Raw genomic sequence first — 22,638 nt, 5'->3', positions numbered from 1 at the left:
TAGAACTAATTAAACCTAACTAACCTAAGGACATCACACACATCCATGCCCGAGGCAGGATTCGAACCGAGCGGTCGCTCGGCTCCAGACTGTAGAGCCTAGAACCGCACGGCCATTCCGACCGGCTCTCCTTATCCCACTGGTGGGTGCCGGGAAAGTTGACGACACCGTTCCCCGTAAAGGCAGCGTCTTCTGCTAATAGGATGGATGCCAGAAATCACAGCACCATAGTGGCTCGTGCGACTAACTAGCTGCGAAGGTAGGTCATTGGGTGATATGTCCAGCACGCGATGAGATAACGGATAGCGGCAGTTGTAGAGAATGCTCCACACGGTCATCTGGTTAATCCCACGCTGGCGGTCCACTTGCCCGGTGCTGATACCGAGGTCACTGTCACGGAACTTTTATCTCCACTTACATGTGGGTCTACCTATCTTGGAACGCATTTTCGGCCACATGTCAATAAAGAGCTTTTTTCCTCTCAAGGATTGTCTCCAGGAGTTTGTCTCAATTTCAAAAAATCACCTTGTATATGACGATAGGTCCGGAAAAGTTTAGTTTCTGTTTTATGGGGCAGTCAACTGTAGCAACAGGGCAGCCCTCACAAGAGATGGGATACTGAACTTACGTAACAAGCAAGTGCTGGGATAATTAAATCACTAGGGAATAGTCGAATCATCGTTCTAACAGCGATTCTCAACTAACATATGGATCTGTCTTGTAGCTGGTTGCTTCTTGGGACGTCCGATACGCCTAAAAAAGGAATGAAAACTTTTCTTCATTACACGTTGGCTGACTGTTGAATTTCAAATGAGCAGTTCGACAGGATATGCATTTCATGCACGGTGGTGTTGCCGCACATTTCAGAGTTAATACCTTTATGTACAATTATCTTGTTATTAGTTAGGTTGAGGTAGACCAATTCCTTGGGCTACACGTTATGACAAACTTTTCGGTTTTTTATTTTTGTTTTGTTTGATGATTCTTAGCTACGTGCAAAGCCAATGGTTTAAGCAACATAATGTTTAGGGACGTTTGGAAAACCCTAGTCAATGTGGGCGGTACGAGATTTGAGCAAAGTTCCAACATGCTGGACCGTGTTGTACACTATGCATGAAGAGCAAGTCAAGTCTCCTTTTCCATAACAAACTTCGCATACAGCACAAACACTCATCGCCGCCATTCACACTGTAACTAGCCAGCTGGTAAATTATTGATAGTTCGGAGAAAGTTTAACGCAAAACCACCTTCATCATTAGCATCGAGGAGTATGCGGATTTCAGTTATTTATTCCGTCATTTATATATCCTGCACTATTATTACCATCATTATGATTATTTATGGTTATTATCATTAAACGCATATGAGAGAAAGAATAAGCAAGTTACACTACTGTTGGCCGGCCGGTGTGGCCGCGCGGTTCTAGGCGCTTCAGCCTGGAACCGCGTGACCGCCACGGTCGCAGGTTCGAATACTGCCTCGGGCATGGATGTGTGTGATGTCCTTAGGTTAGTTAGGTTTAAGTAGTTCTACGTTCTAGGGGACTGATGACCACAGATGTTAAGTCCCATAGTGTGCCCAAAGCCATCTGAACCATTACACTACTGTTGACCAAAATCTTATAACTTAAGTTGCTCTAGCAGTTATCAGCCGATAATCTGGGCAAGATGCAGGGTACAGCTGACATCTAGTAGGTGCTCCATGATCTGTGGTTCTCCGCAGTCACAGAAGTGGTATCCAAAGGGGAGTACCATTTCTTGAGGTTATTCCTGGATCTTCCAGCTCCATAACGACGTCTGTTGAGTGACCTCCACGAGTTTCAATTCTGACCGTGCCCAGGTGGGAGAGGGCTTCCCAAGAGAGAGCCCAGGTAGAATTACTGTCAAATAGAGAAATCCACAGCTGTTTCCTATGTGTAGCTGCTGCTGTTTACAACACCGAACTGGTTTCGAGGAAACTTCTTCTGGATCTCAACCTTAGGACTGCAGGAACGTGCCCGTGTAATGGATGGGTCTCCTGATGGACCTGGTATGTTGTCTCCGCTTCGGCAGGAACTTCACAACGATTATCTCGTATCGGTTATGTCCGCGAGCTGGCAAAGTTTTACGAGTGACACAGGTTTCAAACAACATGCAATAAATCTTCGCATTGCGTTTAGCACACTGTCAACTATGTTTTCGTGTGCAGATCTGTACAAACAAACGAACTCTCAACGTTTTTAAATACTAAATACAAACGCTTAAAATTCTGAAATTATCGAAGAAGCTACGGATTACGATGCAAGTATGTCTTCAATAATGAGAAGAGCACGTCTGATGTTTCTGCAAAGAAACTGAAACCTGGTGGATTTCTTAATGTACTGTATCTGAAAATTCGTCGGAAGATGAATCTGCAAGCGATATCGAAACTGTCGCAGATGAAATTTCGAAAAGTGTCAACGGTAAACTTAAATTTGCAAAAGTTAGCGACCTAACAGCCTGGTAGTACAGATGTGAAATCATGTATCGACATCTTTACAAACTGGCATACTATATACACTGCATTTCCAGCATCTAGCGCGCAATCCGAGAGCGACTTCTTTACTGCGAAACGAATAATGTAGGACCGACACCTAGCTATGAAGCCACAGACAACTGACTGTGTTGTCTTCTTGAATAGTCATTTTCCAAACTAAACAGGTACCTATACATCTTCTCTTACTCTACTATCTTTCTCAGAGTTACCATAATTATTTTAAAAATTTTTCATGTTACCTTTCGTATAGAGTTTTAAGCAGCATTAGATGGAAGGAGGAAATATTTTTTCTACAATTTATGAGTTTTTCTTGTAAGTTTTATAATAAAGGCGACACTCAAGACATTGTTAGTATTTTTACTGTTTCCAATACGAACATTTAACTTCAAAGTCAGACTCGTGAAACATTATGAAATTATATGATGATGATGATCTATTACGTGCCTTTCTTAAGCTTTTAACATGCATGGTAGCGTTATTATTGCAGAACGCGCCGTTGGAGCTCGTAGAACATTGTTGCTCTCTGTGAACAGTGAAATGGACTGGCACACCGTGAAGCACTGTTGTTTGCTGTGAACAATCAAATGACCAGCCCAGCGGAGCCTTATGATCTGTCGTTTCGCCTTACTTCATCGCCGACCTTATATTCGTAAACGGGTTGCTCTCTGTGAACAGTGAAATGGACTGGCACACCGTGAAGCACTGTTGTTTGCTGTGAACAATCAAATGACCAGCCCAGCGGAGCCTTATGATCTGCCGTTTCGCCTTACTTCATCGCCGACCTTATATTCGTAAACGGGTTCCGAGCCGTTCGCAGAGCTATCCGACGCGCTTCTGCTCCATGGAGCACTGTTGCAACAGCCCGTTGTAGAATATGTCAGCTCATTCATTTTAATAAGCCAAACCCGATAAGTTGCCGCAAGACTGGCATCTTAATAATTATTATTTTAATTACTATTATACATTCAGATCGAGTACCACTATACGATTTTGTCTGTGCTGGGGAATGCGTTGTTAACATCTGTGAGGGCTAAAGACGGCGACATGTTTTTATCCCTAATTTTCCACTTTTAAGTGCACATTCTTCTGTCATCCTATGTAAGTAGTTCTAAGACGCCTGAGTAATTCCTGTTTCTTTTGCAGTAAAAGAGCACAATTACGCAATTTCGAAAAGCAACCACAACGCGATAAGTAGGTTCTTGCAGGACAAGCCATTCTTTGGAGTTTTCGTTCTGTAATTCGTCTCTCTCTTGTTTTTAGGGTTCCGCACCTCAATCGGCAAAATCAGAACCCTTATAGGATCACTTCGTTGTTGTCCGTCCGTTTGTCTGTACGAATGTTCAAAACCCTCTTTCGTAGGAACGAGTAGACGTACGTTGTTGAAAATTATGTCACGTATGAAGGTCTACAGCTCCTTGCTAATGAAAAAAATTGAACATTCTAAGTCAATGTTATAAAAAAGTCGGTTATTTCTATGCAGGGTGATTCACGAAGATAAGCAAATATTTACATATGTTATTCTACAAGTAAAACTAAAGAAAGAAGTTCATATAAACATAGGTCCGCAAATGTTTAGTTACGGAGTTACGGCTAATAAAAGATTTTGCCTGAAATTTAGCAACTTCGCAAATATGAAGCCATCGCAAAACTGTACGGGGTTAAAGCAAAGCACGGTTTCCATGTATTTTGTTGCTGTTGGTCTGGTGAATCTAATAAAACATGTCCCAGACATGCATCTGCAGTAGTTTTCCAGAACATTCAAAGAAGCAAAGAAGTAATTTCGTAAAATTTTTAATTTATTAACTACTTGGCCCAATTTGTTTTTTAAATTCCAGACAACTGCAACCATAGCATTATCATCTCATTTGCTATAAATAAACATCATATGGACGTATTCCTCTGTCGTAAATTTGAAAGACATCCCTATTTCATAAATAATCTACAAACTACAACAGCTCTACTATGTGGTTTCACTTATACACTGTTGTTATGTTCTTCCACTGAATCATACTGAAAACTTTTTTTTCTTTAGTTTTACTTGTAGAATAACATATTAAAATATTTGCATATCTTCGTGAATCACACTGGATTGTCATACTCGCAAACTCACTCATGAAAATCTACAGTGTACTTTCGTTGGTGTAGAATCACGAAATTTGGCAAGAAGAAAGGTTTCACAGTACAAGTAAGGGAAGAGAATCACTAAATCGTTAAATTAAAACATTCTGAAAGACGAGTCCATGGGACCGATATCTGGCCAGTATCAATGTCGCCAACAGGCAAAACCCGCCAAAATCGTAGATTCCCGGAATGAATGAACTGTCTGTATACTTAATTGTGTTTGTACGGAGCACCCAGCGCGAAGTACATACGCCGTAAATAATGTTCGGTATAAAATAGGAAGTCTACCGCTGCGTCAAGTATATACGATGCATGCAAGACTTGTTACAGCGAGAAGGATAACTCATTGACATGATTCAGCATTGTGGAAATTGACGTACGCACGATAAACCAAGTATGTGACTAACATTAAACAATACGATTCACGGGACAACTTGTGCCACGACATCATCTGATTTCCCATTGCAGCTGAAATGATCCACAGAAAAATTAGCAAAATCTGCCTCAGTAATTATGAGAGTATATTATTATTATTATTATTATTATTATTATTATTTGCCTAGTGTATCGAGAATACGGAAGGTCATGTGGTATTAAATTACGAGAACCGTGTACCAAATGCATGAAATCTGATACGATGATTCTTCTCATCAAATGGCTACATAAATACATTTTATGTTACTCTACGATGGAAAAAATAAGTTAAAATTTGGCATGACTGTCACAGAAAAGTCCAGCCTTAGTTAGCGTCAAAGCCTAGTGCGGGCTTAAGCAGACAGCAAATTCTGGGGTGTTAAATTGCTTTACAAAACTTTAATATCTGCGGATGCGGATAAGTGTCTTGCGGATGCGATGCGGATAGCATTTTCCTTATCCGTGCGAACCTCTACCTATAGGAAGGAGTGGTGCTGTCTGTTAGCGAAAAATCTAATAGAGACCTATTGCACATCGCACTGAACCTGTTGCAATCTAGGAAGAATTTTTTGAGATGAGGCATTACGATCGTCTCAAATCTGTATTACGCTTTGGATTTCCTGTATCCAATGCATGTGTCTTGCTCTTAACGTACTCTGTTTTACTAATAAATATAAAAGAGTTAATGTGAATCTTCAATACTACTTCCACTGCGCACTGTTGTTAAGTGGAGCTACACTTCCGTGAACCGTGAACCATCTACTGAGTCCTCCCACTTCTACTAGCGTAGCTGCTTCGATAGCCAAGTTCGAAGAATCTGATGAACACGAAGAAAGACGACAGTGATCGATGCCATCGCTTACAACAAATGCACGTAGACTTGCATGTTAGCGATGTAGTACCCACTTGCTGTAATTTGGAAATCTTGAGTAAGACAGCAGTCCTCATACCTGATTAAACATAAAGCGTTCAATGAAATACTAGACCTACAACTCAAGTGTCCATACCGACAAATTTGATTTTGTCGTTCATGCTATCGTTACTTGCAATTAAAAAGGTAGGCTACTTTAATAATTTTCTCGACTATAACTATCAGTCCATTTTACCAACTTTCTGGTGATTCCCGACATATTCCGCAAGTACGAAATACAGGGTGATTGAGTAGTTCGGTAACATTTGAAAATACTCTGCCCTCTTACAGAAGGAAAGAAAATACAAAAATTATTAATAGCATTAACTTAATGAAATACACCGTACAACGAAACAATTTAGGGCTTATTTAATAGCTGGCCTTAATAACCCCTATTAATGGCCATCATAAATCTAGCAATAGTTTACTATTAATGGGTTCCCGATATATATCTTATTGTCCCATAGTTCGTAGATCCGTTACATATTAATATTATTTCAGAGTACTACAGGTACTTCACTGTCATGATAATGTAGACAGAGAAGTAAAAACTGAAGCACAAGCATGAAATGACATAGGGTTTTATTGAAACCAACAATGAGTGCAAAAACTGGTCAACAGATGGCGCTGGACAGCAACGTCAGTGACGTAGCAAGAGAGTTGCGCATATAACGAGCTGTAGTGAGAGAGGGAATCAGATGAGCCAGCAATCGCGGCACGCAGACTACCACAGAAAAGGACGCTGTTAGTGAAGTTCACTATCATAACTGAGAATCTGCTACAGCAGGTCTACGATCGTATCGTCAAAAGAAGGGTCTTAGAAAGGGTAAAGGTCGTGTAACAAGTGTAGCTGCTAAGAAAATGATCATGATGCTAGAAGCCACGGATTGTTTAGGCAAGTGTTTTCCAAACTGTGTTCCGCACAACACTGGTGTTCTGCTGGAAGTAATTAAGTGCGCAGAGAAAAACTATTAAAAACATGGAGTTTTTTGTTTTCGACATTTTGATGAGGTTACTTTTTTAAAATATATGATTTCTGTGTTATTAGTTAAGATTTAAGATCGAAGTAATCACTGAGTGAAACAAGTTTTTTCTCATTTTTAAAATTTTATTAAGCTTCAAAATAAACAAGATGTTCCATCACCCCAGCAGGACTCTCAAAGTGTTCCGTCAGAGGAAAATTTTGGGACCCCCTGGTTTAGACCATCGGCTCCACAGTGGACGGCCAGTCACGAGCGCCGCTGTCGATAGGGCAGTTCAGGGCGATACGAAGACTTTTAGCGGTTTCATCTCCGCATGGTGAGGTCAGCGCTCGTGGAGTTGCACGTCGCACCGGCATTCCACGCACTACTATCTGGAGGGCGGGCCTTAAAGGCGGACCCTCCTACGCTACCCGTAGAAAATCCAGTGTCATCATGAACTGTTCGCCACCGATTTCGTGACGCGGAAAGGGTTTTCCGGCGGCCACTTCAAAAGATGGGGGAGGATGACGATTTGTTGTCTTACATCTTGTGAACCAACCAAGGTCACTTCACACTTCGAGGATATGTCGACACTCAAAACTGCTGAATTTGGGCTACCGTAAATCCCAGAACTGGCGAGGAAACCCGGCTGCACGACGACAGTGTCACGATGTGGTGTGAATGTACCACTCAATCGTGATCGGACCCTTTTTCTTCGAGGGAATGCTTTTCAAATTGTCAGAGCGACGGGAGCGAGGCACCCCGATGTGTTATAGAACCGCATCATCCCTAACCTGGGTGATAAACACCTGCTAGAAGGTGCGACTTTTATGCAGGATGGCGCCCCACCACCATACTACTACACGTTGGAGAGATCTCATGGGCACATCGTTTGAGGAGGATCGCGTGCTGAGTCGCACTTCCGTCGTGCTTGGCCTACAAGGCCCCCAAGCTTCAATACGTGTGGTTGCTGGTTGTGGGGTTACTTGAAGTAATTAAAGTAATTAGTCTACCCCGATCGTCCCACTTAATAAGAGATGCTAGCAGACAATATCCGATGTCCAGTTCTCACCAAGCCTTCACAACATTGTGCCTCGGACTACAGCTATTAGTGATGCATTTGTTACAAATAACATCTTTGCAAAAAATCAACTGTTATGCTAATTATTGCTTTTGTGTTATACGAAGCACCATATGTTGCTCATTTTATGCACTTTTTTGGTGTCAAGAGAACCTTATGCCACTTCAAGCAAGTGTTTCAATTTTTACTTCTCAAACTACATTATTTCGTAAAGTATTATATCTTCAAATGTTAACAGAATTTTGGGTCACCCTGTACAATACCGAGACTATGAATCATATCATAAATAAGAACAATTACAAGCGAAATACAAGCGTGTGCTTGCTATCTGCCAAGAAGGGCTTCTCGTACATGATGGCTTCGTCAAACCGACAGCTCAACGTAGAATATAAACAGTTTGTCAGTTCTCTGTAGAGTCAAACAGCGTTCACAAGACCAGGTCGAAAGCGAAAAACAATTCTCGCAACAGCGCTGTTTTGTACTCAAAACGTGACAACGATACCGCAAATACAAACAGGTAGTCGGCAAAACCAGGCTGAACGAAGCGCTATTCGCAGACTTTGCTGGCAAACCTCCCGAGGATTGGTGAGCTTGCTGGCTTGCGGCCGAAGGGAAATTTCGCAGGAGAGGAGCTCCAAACCCGAGAACACTAAATATCTGTATGGAACAGGCCGTTGGTTGAGGGTGTGAATGTTGTTACTGACGGAGAAAGTATTAAGGAAATCGTTCCAAATGGCGCTTCAGCAGTGCAAAGTCCTCTTAATACTGAAACGAGTAGAAAGGAGTTAATATTATCCTGCGAAGATTGCAGCCTCAATCTAACGGGACGTTCTGCATGTTTTACACTACTTTCTTGGGAGGTCTTGCACCTGACATGGAATTCAACAGGTAGGTATAGTAACGTCAGAAACAGTATGAATAAAGATAGCTATATTAAAAAGAACACAAAAATGGTTCAAATGGCTCTGAGCACTATGGGACTCAACTGCTGTGGTCATAAGTCCCCTAGAACTTAGAACTACTTAAGCCTAACTAACCTAAGGACATCACACACATCCATGCCCGAGGCATTATTCGAACCTGCGACCGTAGCGGTCGTGCGGTTCCAGACTGTAGCGCCTTTAACCGCTCGGCCACTCCGGCCGGCTAAAAAGAACACGGTTTATATTAGTTTGCGGACTGTAATAATAAAGACAATTTAAACGGAAGCAGATTTAAACTTCAGGCTATGGCAGCAAGGGATGGGAAAGAAGGAGAAGCGTGATATAACGCAAGTAATGAAGAGAGACGACAATATAATGTGACTGTTTCTACGATTAGAGAGAGAAAAAAGCCTAACTGGGAATATAAAAATGAAAATGGCATTTGCATCACTCTGGTTGAAATCAATGGCCATACATATTTTCAAAGAGTCATCAGGTACATTCTCTTCTTAAGGTATTTGAGGTTTTATTTTTTTGTGATGAACGTACACAAAACTTTTTACGGTAACTACGATTTTCGGTTTGGCGAGACACCTCTGTGGTCTAGTGATGCGGGGAGGGTGAGATTCCAAGATTTTTTTCGGGGAAGCTGGCCAGGTGACTTAGCAAAAATCTACCGCAAGCCACCGCAGTTGCATCCAATGGAAAACTTAACTCCAGGATGGAAGAAGCAACGCGACAATTTACTTTTGGCAGCAACACCGAAATTTTGTTTCTTCCGTTGTGTCGTATACAGCAGGACTCCACGAAACCGGACAGCAAGAGAATAGGATCGTCTCTAACTAGATTCCACTTCTTGGCTAACACTTGGATACTATGGCAATGTCAAACACATACGCCTGTGGCCTTCTACTAATTTGCTGGTATAAAAGGTGGCGATGAAAAATGAGCAGCGGTTTGCTTGGCAGGGGAAGAGCGGGTAGGGGAGGGAGAGGTGGCCGCTAGATTTACGACCTCCCCTGGACAGCGGAGTCTAACGAACTCGTGCCGCATTGCGGGCTCACCTTTCCGTTTACGTGACGAAAGCTACCAAAATAGCAACTGGCAGCGCTAAAAGCGCCATTATCGCTACTGAATCCAAAGCAGTTACGCGAATGAATGCGAATTCCAAGCAGATGCAAGTATTTCACTATAGACATATTATAAGCGCGCAACACGAAAAACATTTGATGCCCTAAGGTCTTTGTATTGCACTACAGTACCACCAATCCTAAACTGGTGTTTTCCTACACCTAGAAAATTTCGATCACATCGTCAACCTGTTTTCTGTGGCAATTAAAAATTATATCTCTCACTCTGCAACGGAGCATGTGCTGAAATGGAACTTTTCACTAACAATGATGTCCCGTGAAAGCGTCTCGAATGAATGGAACGTTAAAACACAATCTTCCTTCACTTTTTTCTAAATCGGGATGAGCGAGGTTCGAATCCTCATATGACTATACCCTTTGACGTTTTCTGTAGTATCCCTCGATTATTCCAAGCGAATGGCGACGTGGCTTAATGGTGTGCTTTCGGATGTTCATCCCAGTTGTTGATTCAATTTTATGCATAATATGAACATCCGAAAGCATACCATTAATCACTCATATCCAAAAAACCTGAGCGATCCTGGGCTGGCTTCTCCAACAGAGTTGATACTTCTCGTCCAACGAATGTAACGCCCACGTGACACACTCATATTCTGCTGCTTTCTTCCTTCAACATAAAACTGATACATGCTGAATTATCACAATTCCTGACCAGTTCCAACGCAGCCCAACATAATAACTGCTCCACTGGTTCACAGGCGCTACGTCGGATAATGCTGTGGAAGCTGCTCAGTAATTCAACGAGACAGCTGCTCGTCATCTTCAGGTACTTAATGTTGTGTTGCTGCACTGGCTTGCCAATACACAACGTACACGCTGTCTCGCTAGAAAAGCGCAGCCAGTAGGCTAACTCCTGCATATGATCTGCTGATATATGAAATCTTTGCAACTACTTTACCCGGAAATGTTGGTACGAAGTGGCCTGAATATGAGTAATTTATCTCGGTCGCAAGAAAGAATACGAAGTACTGTGGGCTATTCTAATTATTTATGCGGACCTACTGTCTGTGAAACCGGAATCCACTAATCGTATCATTTTTTAGTACCGCTTCGCTGCAAATCGTACAGGAAACTGAAGCTACAACTACACGTCATTCAAAAAATGGTTCACATGGCACTGAGCACTATGGGACTTAACATCTGAGGTCATCAATCCCCTAGAACTTAGAACTACTTAAACCTAACTAACCTAAGGACATCACACACATCCATGCCCGAGGCAGGATCGAACCTGCGACCGTAGCGGTCACGCGGTTCCAGACTGAAGCGCCTAGAACCGCACGGCCACACCGACCGGCGGCACACGTCATTCAGATTGAGTCAATACTAGCAAAATCAACAGTGTACACAGCTTATTCCAGCCGAAGAAATGGCATTCCGAGTAGTAACTGCGATTGACAAGTAGTGCTCCAGGACATCTTATGTGTACACTTCAATCTGCTTTAGTAATGAACTGTAGCTTCACTCACGGGTGGTAAGCATTCGAGATTCTTGTTTCATTTTTTACACGTAAATATACGAATGGGCGATAGTGTGCAGGTGACAGCGAGCACCATCGGTCTTCTTGTGAATGAACCTGAGGCCGAGTATTTAGTGATGAGCAGGACTCATGCCTATTCAAGAGGATCTCTCCAATGACTGGTAGTCGGAAACCGTCCTCCTAAAGTGTTCATAATATTACATATCTGCTGGTAAATTTTGCACGGAATACATTATGCGAGTCAGAAATCAAAGAGAGAATTCAGACCGCAAACCGATCGTATTCAGTCTCGGTCAGTTTCTTAAATCGTGCTGTCTCTCAAGTAATTTCAAAACCCAGCAGTGCAAAAAACTAATCCAACCCAAGCGGTTTTATGGCTGCGAAACTTTCAGAGCCCGAAAAAGCAAGACTTAAATAATGTTCTCGTTTTTGTGCGGGAAGTCATAAGGAAGACCTATGGTCCGGTACACGATGTGATCACTGGGAAATGGAGGATCCGGCGCAAATGTGAGCTGAGTGAGATCTACAACAGAGCAAATATTATTGGCTTGATGAGAATCAAACGGCTTGTATGGGCACGTCGTGAGGCTCGGATGGATAAACATCGATGATCTTTGGGATCCGCGGATTTTACTTCCCGGGGAGGAAGAGCACTAGGCAGACGAAGGAACAGGTGGAGAGAAGACTTGCTGCAGACTGGCACAGAAGGTGACTCGCGGCAGAAAGCAGGAAATAGAATCTAGTGGAAGAAAAACCTTTGACCTGCGTGCGGTATTCTTGGCCTGATCGCGAAAAATAAATACACTGACGGAAAAAATCTCAACAGAAGGACAATTAATGTAGAGCAAAGAAATTTCAGGAACACATCTGCACGGGTCTCATATTTCGAAGATAAACGTTTCAAGTTTACAGGTTAATGTAAACGCGACAAAAGCCATTGCAAATGTGAAATGTTGGTGCATTAGAAACTAGTGTAATCGCAGATCACTAAATTCAAACATACAAACGTGCATGCATCGTGTCGTACAGGTGCCGGATGTCGGTATGTAGGATGGAGTTCCACTGGTGTTCTACTTGGTCGGTCAATACAGGGGCGGATAATGCCGATTGCATATGACGCTGGAGTTGTCGTATTATAATGTCCGATAAGTGCTCGATTGGAGACAGATATGCTGATCGTGCATGCCAAGTCAACATGTCGACACCCTGTAGAGCATGTTGGGTTACAACAGTGGTATGTGGGCGAGCGTTATGCTATTGGAAAACGCCCCTGGAATACGGATCATGAATGACAGTACAACAGGTCGAATCACCAACCTGACGTACAAATTTGCAGTCAGAGTGCTTGGGATAACCAGCGCGAGACTACTCTTGCTGTCATACGAAATCGATCCTCAGACCAAAATACCAGATGTATGTCCAGTGTGTCTAGGTCCCAGACAGGTTGGTTGGAGGCGTTCACCTGGCTTCCTCCAAACCCACACGCGGCCATCACTATCACCGAGGCAGAACTGGCTTTCATCAGAATACACAACAGACCTCCACTCTGCCCTCCAATGAGCCCTCGTTTGACACCACTGAAGTCGCAGCTGTAGTTGTATGTGGACAATGAAATGCACGCTACAGGGCGTCCGGCTATGAGCATTTCTTGAAGTAACCTATTTTTAACAGTTCCATGTGTCACTGTGATGCCAACTGCTGCTCGAACTGATGTTGCAGACGAAATACGATGCGCCAGTCATACGCCGAATGAGATAGTCTTCCCTCTTGTAGTGCCAGATGGCTGTCTGGAGCCCTGTCTTTTTGAGACCCTACCTTCCCGTGACCACCGCTGCCAGCGATCATGTACAGTGGCTACAAGTGTTTTTGCACTAACGTGGAAGGAACATTCAGCTTTTCGCAGTTCTATTACATGACCTCGTCCGAACTCAGCAAGCTGTTGGTTATGGGTGTCTTTGTAATCCTAATGGCACCCTTGACTAACATTAACACTCTACCTATAATTTCAACGGTAACTGATGCTCACGATCATCACATCGCGTATTTATAGCAATCTGATTTGCATCCTGATAGTGGCGCTACCTGCGCCATTCTTACGCGATGGGGCGAAATTTGAACAGACGTCATCTTTCTGATGTAGAAACACACCTACGAACTTCCGCTTATCGGGCACAACTCCTATTTTGTGTTGTTTTTCCGTCAGTGTACAGTAGAACATATGTTTGACAACAACAATAATAACGACCATAACTACCATGCTCTGGTTACTGTACGCGGAAGTATTAGTTACACTGCGTCATTCACTGTTTTTGATTACCAGACGAGACGGGGAAGGACTATCAGGAACTTCGCGCATGACAGAGAAACTGACTCACTGTCGGAGTATACAACAGGCATGAGAGTGATCTTGCGCATCGTACTAAATAAAGCTGTCCTCCACCCGAAAGTCCACTTGACCACTACAGTGCCTTACTGGGCGTGGTCCTGCTGGATGTGGTATGCCCCTGCTCTCCTACGACGTGTGAACTGCCTTACCCTGCCAGTATTGTAAGAGGAAAAGATCACTGAAGTAAAAATCCGGTCTCTTCGTGTCCCACATCAAATTTACGAAACTCGTTTTGACGAAGATAATCGGCAAATAAAAGGAACAAAACAAAAAAAAATCAGTAAATAATGAAATCACAAAACCAGATTAGTGATGCTCCCACATTTTACGAACGTACTGAGCGAAGCGGGAACATAAGTCGGTAAGACCCTGAATTCCTGTATAACAAGTAATAGCTGGGACAAGAACGGCAGGCCCTCAGGGATACCGTGACAGGTGAGAGTTAAGCAGAGGATTGGGGTTAAAGGTGGGCGAGAGAGTCGGGCCGTCCCTCAGTCGACGGGAGCCAATGTCACGCTCTGCACCGCATACTACGCCGACCGGTGGACACACGCCAAGCAACGGACTTTCGGTTACATTCCTTCACGTGGTCAAGCCAGAGTTCGGACGATAGCACGTGTGCCTGATGCTCTGTGGTCACTGTACTTTTCTTTTCGAGATCTCACGTTGCGTTGACAGTGAGAAGTTTTCTCCAGCTGAGCTGGTCAAATATGCAGGGCTAAATACTCCACTGCCGTACAGATTTGCAGAACTGTAAAAGTTACCTTTCCTCAGAATACAGATTACCACTGGTATTTCGAGATGCATCGCTAGAGCCTTAATGAATTTCTGATACCTTCGACTTTTCTAACGTGTAAGTATAGTAAGATCCAAATTAAAGATAACAGGGAGGCATGTTAACACACTGGGCTTTAGAAACTCGTTGACGTCGAGTCACTGAAGATGAAATACAAGTTTGGCCTGGTCATAGGTAGACAAGGAAACCGGGTCGCGGTATTTTCCAACGAATTATTCCGGCATTCGCATGTTGTACGCCGGATTCATCAACATAGGCCAAGACTAATACCGGTCATTAAGACGAACTTCTTTTACTCTAACGCTATATAAAGTAAGATGAAACAACGCGTTGGTTTGTTTGAACAAAAAAGTGCTTATCTGAACACAAAAGTGCTTAACTGTCGGAAGTAATACGCACTTCCCTTTGAACTGACGTAGAGCACCTACAGGTTAAAGTTCACTCCGAACCACGGTGCACCTTCCGACCTGGGACCGAAGGCCATAATCTGGCACTTTACCACCTAGCAACACCTAAGAGTATATTCTTGGAATTTCAAATCCTGGGCCAGGGCTCGAACCGTAACAACTCATCTTTCGCATGCTGGGCATATAGGCATACGGTAACACTTCAGAAAGTTACTAACAGCTTCAGTTTGTCACTGCGCCTCTCTGCATCTCCAAAACGGTTCCTCGGGCACGGGGGGAAATACATCAAGCCGAAGCTTTGAATCCGTTCGTTAGGTGACCTCGGGTGTTCGATGGATAGAACACTGTGTGTAAATGGCTAGTGCATTCTGTTTCCAATCCCGGTTTAGCACACAAATCGCTAACACATTAATGTTTCGAACTGGTACGGCACTAAACAGTGGCTTGTAGAAAATGGGCGCAGATTTAAATACGCTGTGCCATCGTTAATGAAACGTGTCCATATTACCCTGGGGTAATTTACTGAAGACCACAAAAACGCATATCTTAATCAGTAAGTTGCGGTTTACTAGTTCGGGGGACAAAGATGTCATTAGTTACTATACTAGCGCCTTTTGGATACGACATAAAGCCACATTGTACAAACAAAAATCTGACTTTCACCAATGTAATTAGCGGTAGATCTAATGTAGCGTGGGCGTGTAGGGTATTCATCTGGCTCTCAGATAGGACTACTGCATACGGATAGGTCTCAAAATCTTAGTTCCTTCTCTAGAAGCAGCCAAAGTTCCTTCTCTAGAAGCAGCCAACCGCTATGCATTCAGTTCTACCTTTGCGCCACTGTCTTCAGTATACGCAACATGCATATACGTATAAGTCCTGTTTGCTTAGGCGCTGAGTGACCCTCCTGAGAGGAAAAAAAAAAAAAAAAAACAAACTATTGCTATGGATCTTCTTACAAAGAAATTTGTCTTAACTGATCTCTGGGGCCTGTGAATATGGGGTCTCAACTGTCACGATGCTACAATACAGATGGGAGATTTCACTATCCACACGCGTAATTTATCGTCCACTCTATGACACTCACACAAGAGAGGATGTGTGGGTGAACTGATTTCGCTTGTTATCTAGTTATAAAGTGACGCAATTCAGTCAAAGCGCACGATGCCCAGCGTCCAACCAAGAAAGCGCTGTCCTGTGACTTGTCCTTTAATAATATAAATACTCATACGGAAGTATGAGATATTTCGGTCATTTTTCACCTCTTTCCGCCTCTAATGCATCTCATAGGTGTTATCACTCCAAAAAGACAACGGCTAAAATATATCTTGTTCAAGACCCTGCTACACTACTCGAGAAGTTTTGTCAGGAATTGACAGTAATATCCGGCCGCTGTGGCCAAGCGGTTCTAGGCGCTTCAGTCTGGAACAGCGCTACCGCTACGGTCGCAGGTTCGAATCCTGCCTTGCGCATGGATGTGTGTGATGTCCTTAGGTTAGTTAGGTTTAAGTAGTTCTAAGTTCTAGGGGGCTGATGACCTCAGATGTTAAGTCCCATAGTGCTCAGTCATTTGAACCATTTTTTTGACAGTAATGAGGTGAAAGCAACTGAAACTTATTATTGTGAGTTTAATATTGTTCTTAGAGAGGACATATAACATGTACTACATTTTACTATCATATTTTGCTATTCGGCTAAACTAAACGAAACTGGACACCATAACACTTTGATTCTGTTCAGTATATTACTGTGTTTGTCGACAATTCGGTGCCCATCTGACAGTCTGTTACGCCGACTTGCAATGTAAACAAACAGCATCGCGTTTTCATTCTTAAAAATGAGGATGTTCTCCAATGTAGCCACCGTTATTAATTACGATCTCTCTGTGCATACATACAGAACGGTATAAGTTTTTATGTGTGGCACTATTACTAGATGAATTAAGAATTATATATACACACTTGACAGATATCTAGCATGGCGGGTAAGAAGAAATATGTAAAAAAAAATCCGAAATAAATTACACAGCCTACAAAACAGAAACACCGTGAAACTAACACATTTACTCGCGATGTATTCTCCTATAACGTTGCGGCGTATTCTCCTATAACGTTGTCAACACAATCTCTGCAAATCTTACAATGAATTTATCTAAGCTGCGTTAGAAAACTGAACATACAATTTCGCGAATGGCAGAACAAGATCATGGTAACCTGACGCTTCTGTTCACGCATCTCATTTATTATTTACGGTATATTTTGTCTCGAATCGAGTTCAACATCCAAAAGCTGGTGATGTCATTCCACATGGATTAACCCAGCTTCATCAGATAAGCTGTTGGGTATATCTAAACTGTTCAACGTGCGTTTTAGAGGGACAGCGCCTGTAGCATTCACGCAGTTCAGTGAGGCTAGACAGTAACGGCGCCTGAAGTACGTAGTTTTCTACAGCAAACGGAAGGCGAAGTATTGCAATTAATAGACGGTCCAAAAACTATCAACAATCCAGTATCTAACGGAAGCAAACTGTCATTACCAATTGAAAAGTTACGCTCTGCCCTCTACTGCCCCTCCTCCCCACCCAGCCGTGGTGTTTTTCGTAGAATACAAAGTGTCCTAAATGGAACGGTCAGTGTTCAGGGATATGACACGAACGAACATTCGAAACATTGGCATACTTTAACAACTATGAGCACTACATCTTCGATACAGTGAAACACATATGTTGCACTGCAAGCTGTTTGGTTTCCATACTTTTGGAGGAGGTAGCATGGACCAAAATATACCTAGTAAACAAGGGCTCTAAAGTGCACACCTTCGGAACCATGAACAGGACTTGTTCCTCATCGCTGTGTGAAATGCTTTTTCTTCTGAAGCAACTGCTCATAGCTCTCAATGTATCCATTTTAGAGCCGATGTTTACTAGACTTTTTTGTTTCGAATGATCGTTCCTGTCATATCCCTGTATACTGATCATTCCTCCAGGAACACCCTGTATGTACAACATACAGGATATGTAAATAATACACAGAAAAAAATAATCAAACTTTTCTATTACATGTATTCTCAACAAACATTTCAGTTGTCGTTATCACAGGTAAAAAGTGCGTTAAATGTGGTGGGAAAGCAAGCATCAGGCTATGCTACATATCAGTCTGTTAACCACATGCTTAATTTCGCACTCACATTCATTGGCACTATCACTCTCTAGCTTTACCATTAACTATGCACTTCGCCGATTAAATACATATGGTAATAATAAGTCTTTAGGAAGTTTATATAAGTTTTCCCTAGTGCCAGTAATCAACTCATTCTAAGTGCAAACAATGACAGCTATTTCGTTTTGGGAGTATCCTCCAATGTGAGTCACGAAAGTGTAGGTGATGCAGTTCAGTAGAGGGTAGTGGTCTCCAGTCTGATTTAATTTTAGATGGCTGTGCGAAGAATTTGCTCCTATTCCGTCTGATAAATGTTACGAGTTTACGAAAAAGAACCATGCTTTATCGAAATCTTTCGGAAGCAAACAGAAATTCAAAGGATTAGTCTTTTACAAATCAAAACGAACGCAGAACACACTTATGTTCTTGTTATCCAGCTATCAATTTAATCACTGTACAGTTAAACTTTAATTCCCGGTATGCGCCCTTCGCACGTTCTACCCGGTGCAAGATACACCGCCACAATACTACGCAACTGTTGAATGAAAGCCCGCATCTCGTGGTCGTCCGGTAGCGTTCTCGCTTCCCACGCCCGGGTTCGATTCCCGGCGGGGTCAGGGATTTTCTCTGCCTCGTGATGGCTGGGTGTTGTGTGCTGTCCTTAGGTTAGTTAGGTTTAAGTAGTTCTAAGTTCTAGGCGACTGAAGACCACAGATGTTAAGTCCCATAGTGCTCAGAGCCATTGTTGAATGAAACACTACAGACACGTTTTGACAACAGAATGCCTATACAATTCAACGTAACGGGATTCGGCTAAGCGACGGCTCTCCACCTACGTCAAGGCATTGTCTCGCACAACACAGCATCCAGAGGGCGTGTGTTGATTGCTAATCCATGCCGATCAGAGAAAGAGCGCTTCCTGTCGATTCTGTTGTCTGCTTTTTTACTACCAAGCGTACATCAGCTGGTCCATCCCCTTTCAAGTTCATCTTCGTTGTTGCATTTCAACTTGAACCAAAGCAAGTTTCATCATTAATCTGTAACTCCAGAGAAACAAGAATGTCGATTCTGCTTTTGCTACTCCATATTCACAAGCATTACAAACCGGTTCACCCACTCAATCTAAGATTCATATAGCAAAAGCGGTTATGGAAACGACGTGAAAAGTCAATATATGCCGCTAAGCATCAGAGGCCACGGGCAATCCTCTTCTCCGCTCAAACAACGGTTAGTCAAAAGCACAGTGACGCTAATACATACGCACTTGTAATGTTAGTAGGTATCAAAGTAGCAGAGCTATAGATGTGCAAGTTGTTACTCCGGTACTAGAATGGTATAATACGGCCAACAATCCATATACCTACACATACAATTATACAGCTGGACAGTGTAACAGCACTACAAATTCAAATTTCAAGACTCGATTCCTGTTTTCAAAACAGCAACATAAATAACCAGAGCTAAATGTGGCGTAATAACTGATTGTCACATCTAACAAGGTTTTTATGCTATCTTCACCTACTTTGGTATGTTTCTGAGGGACCATTGCTACAAATATCCTTTACAATGTTAGCAATACGGATTTGCCACTCCAAGCGATGAAGATCATGGGAGTAACTTCCTAATCTTTAAACAAAACAAAAAAATATAAAAACTGCCATATTCGTCTAATCGAAAGAACAGTACTTACTGTATATGGGTAAAGAAGGGAGATAAAATAACCGGTGGGTTGGCGTTCTGAATGGGAGTACCCAGCAAAACCATGGCATACCGGTGTGGAAATTGTTATAATGTCTCGGTACAATATCGCGATCAAAGAAAATGATGTAACTATTCGAAATAGTAATTAATGAGGAGCTTTCCGTTCCATTCCAGCCGTTTCACCACAATGAGAATTGTTATCACTTCTTGTGTATCTATTCATTACAAGTTTCAGAGGAAGATGCACATTCTGCAACTTTGCATTAAACCATAAGATAAAATGTCCTGGATATACGCACATTTGCATAAACAAACGAATACTTGTTCAGTTGTTAACTCCTATATATTTGTGCAAAGTAATTTCGACAATGAATTTTATAATAATGCTCAAAGGCAGGAGTCCACTGTTTTTCGACACCTACACGTTATGTCACACAGACACTTCATTGTTACAGATGTAACACAAGATTCACCTTCGTTTGTGTACACTAAGCTTCCTGAAGGGCATTTTGAATCTTGGACAGACTTGATACTTCTATTCAAGATCAGCAAGAGATTATGTGCCAGCAGTGATGGACATGGACTCTTTTCATTTCGTTCCAGTAATCTTTATTTCTGCGTGTCGCAGGAGTATGAATCCTAACATGTTTGTCAATAATGACTGGTTTGTATGACATTTTAACCTGAAAAAAAAAACATTTAGTGCAAAATGTTTTAACCGAGATGCAATGCAAACCACGGTTAACTGTCTTCAGAAGAGGTAAAAAAAGCTTTTATGCAAACGTCCTACTTCATGCCACTAATATATGCATACATATGAAATTAAGTCTAGATTAGACGATATGATAGAAGTATCCTGATTTACTTCCAGCTTTACAACAACATGTACTTGATATTTATTTTTCTATCTTTACCATAAACGCTACAGCCTAAAATATATGGTGTGTGCAAGTAACAATATCATACATAATTTAACGTTCCTAACAAGGTTGACTGACCGAATAAAATGCTGACTGAAAGGGCCCTTCGTTTGTCATGTTGATGCATTTCTTCAAATTTTAACCACTACAGATATAGTGTTTCTCCAGAACCTATCAGCTATTATTTATGTATATTGCCCAAAGAGCTTCTATTTATTTGCTAGTCTCCAACCAACAATTCTTTTTACGTTATACATTTTACTAAGAATAACACGTAACAATTTGTTGTAGACCTACAGATAAGCAAAATTAGGAAAGATAATCTTCGGTGTTTAATTAGTATACAAGCAACACACACTTACCTTGAAGACTTCCGAAAAGAATCCAGATCCTATTTTCTCACAAGTGAAGTCGTCCAGTCTGTTCAGAGCAGATACAGCATGCCTTAAAGCTTGACATGATGATCCAGTCATCCGATTATTTTTTGTCGTTCCACTGTTCCCTTCCACATCGTCCTTTGCCACCCCTGCCGGATGCAAGGGCGGAATTAGATCTGTATCACATATCTGAAAATGTCTTTCACTCGCCGGTTGAAGTTCACAGTAACCGCTATCACTACCTCGGCTATTTGGCTGTCCTAACATTATTAAAGCTCATACACAAGTCACTGGTTTACAATGTTGATTGCGTTTTCTCACTTTACGTTATAAGGCAGTACGAACTTAGCGCTCCAAAACTATATATACATTTCAGAAAGTACGCTGCACGTAAATATTTCTCTGTGTACATAACAAATAACGGTAGAATTTCTGCTGTTAATGTCATGTCTGCACACCAGTGTTTACACTCACCGGTAACATCACATGTTCACGACTGAAAACAGTAACTGCCAGACAGCGGCCTTAAGTAACCAAGTCACGACAATACAGTAAAATAAAATTATTCATTGACTTTGCGGCAGTTGTGCTTCTGGTCAGTAAAAATTTCGAACGAGTTGTCACTTCTCCATTCACTAGGAGCGAACTATTTATCACCATTGTACACCAAAACAAACACGTATCAGATCATCTTTGGCTTTTAAAGATGCTCTAAAGTGACCAAAGTACGTGGCTGCGTGTACGTGCGCTCCGTCAGCTTCTCTCACCACTAATGAACTAAAAAACCTTGGAAGAACTTTCACCAGATACACCACACAACCGCCATTTTAGAACTGCAGCGCGCTCTGCGGCACTCGGGGAGAACTAACGTGTGACGTCACACCAATTACCTGCCACATAGCATGCTGACTGAGCGGCGGCACGCTTTCGAAACAAGAACTCATTGCATCGCTCATTTCTGCGTAAGTAAGAGTCCGACGTCTGTGTCACAAGATTTAGTATTATTTTGCAGACAATGTTCGTTATCTGTGACCTGTCAATGTAAAATATAACTTCACCAGTTTATTTTTTAGCGCAAGAACTAGAAGTAAAACGTTTTTGTTAGCACCAAGATCGTTTAAAATGAGTTTCCTTGGTCGAACTTAACGTAGAGTGACATCGTGAGTTCCGCAGGCTGAAAGAATACAGAGCCCTTGAATTAAAATAATATCTTGCGACACAAAATTATCTGCCCTAATATTTTCTTATTACAGACCGACGTCGGTAGTTTATCGACAGTGTCAAAGCATCAACATTGCTAAACAGTTAACCTTATGAAATATCCATGCATAGTTATCA

The 22,638-nt window shown here is 42.1% G+C and overlaps 1 protein-coding gene across 1 annotated transcript in view; it reads right to left on the bottom strand.

The window, feature by feature from the left end:
• The window catches only part of LOC126474232 (uncharacterized), a 273,747-nt gene extending 251,629 nt beyond the window's left edge, over positions 1 to 22,118 (bottom strand). Inside the window, exon 1 of the mRNA XM_050101700.1 lies at positions 21,286 to 22,118. Within this exon, the coding sequence (XP_049957657.1) occupies positions 21,286 to 21,567 (282 nt within the window). The 5' untranslated portion in view covers positions 21,568 to 22,118. The remainder of the gene's footprint in view (positions 1 to 21,285) is intronic.
• Between the last annotated feature and the right edge of the window lie 520 nt (positions 22,119 to 22,638).

Source organism: Schistocerca serialis, chromosome 1 (assembly GCF_023864345.2).
Source record: "Schistocerca serialis cubense isolate TAMUIC-IGC-003099 chromosome 1, iqSchSeri2.2, whole genome shotgun sequence".
NCBI lineage: Eukaryota > Metazoa > Arthropoda > Insecta > Orthoptera > Acrididae > Schistocerca > Schistocerca serialis.
The sequence above is the reverse complement of the archived record's forward strand: the minus strand, read 5'-3'. Positions and strand labels throughout refer to the sequence as shown.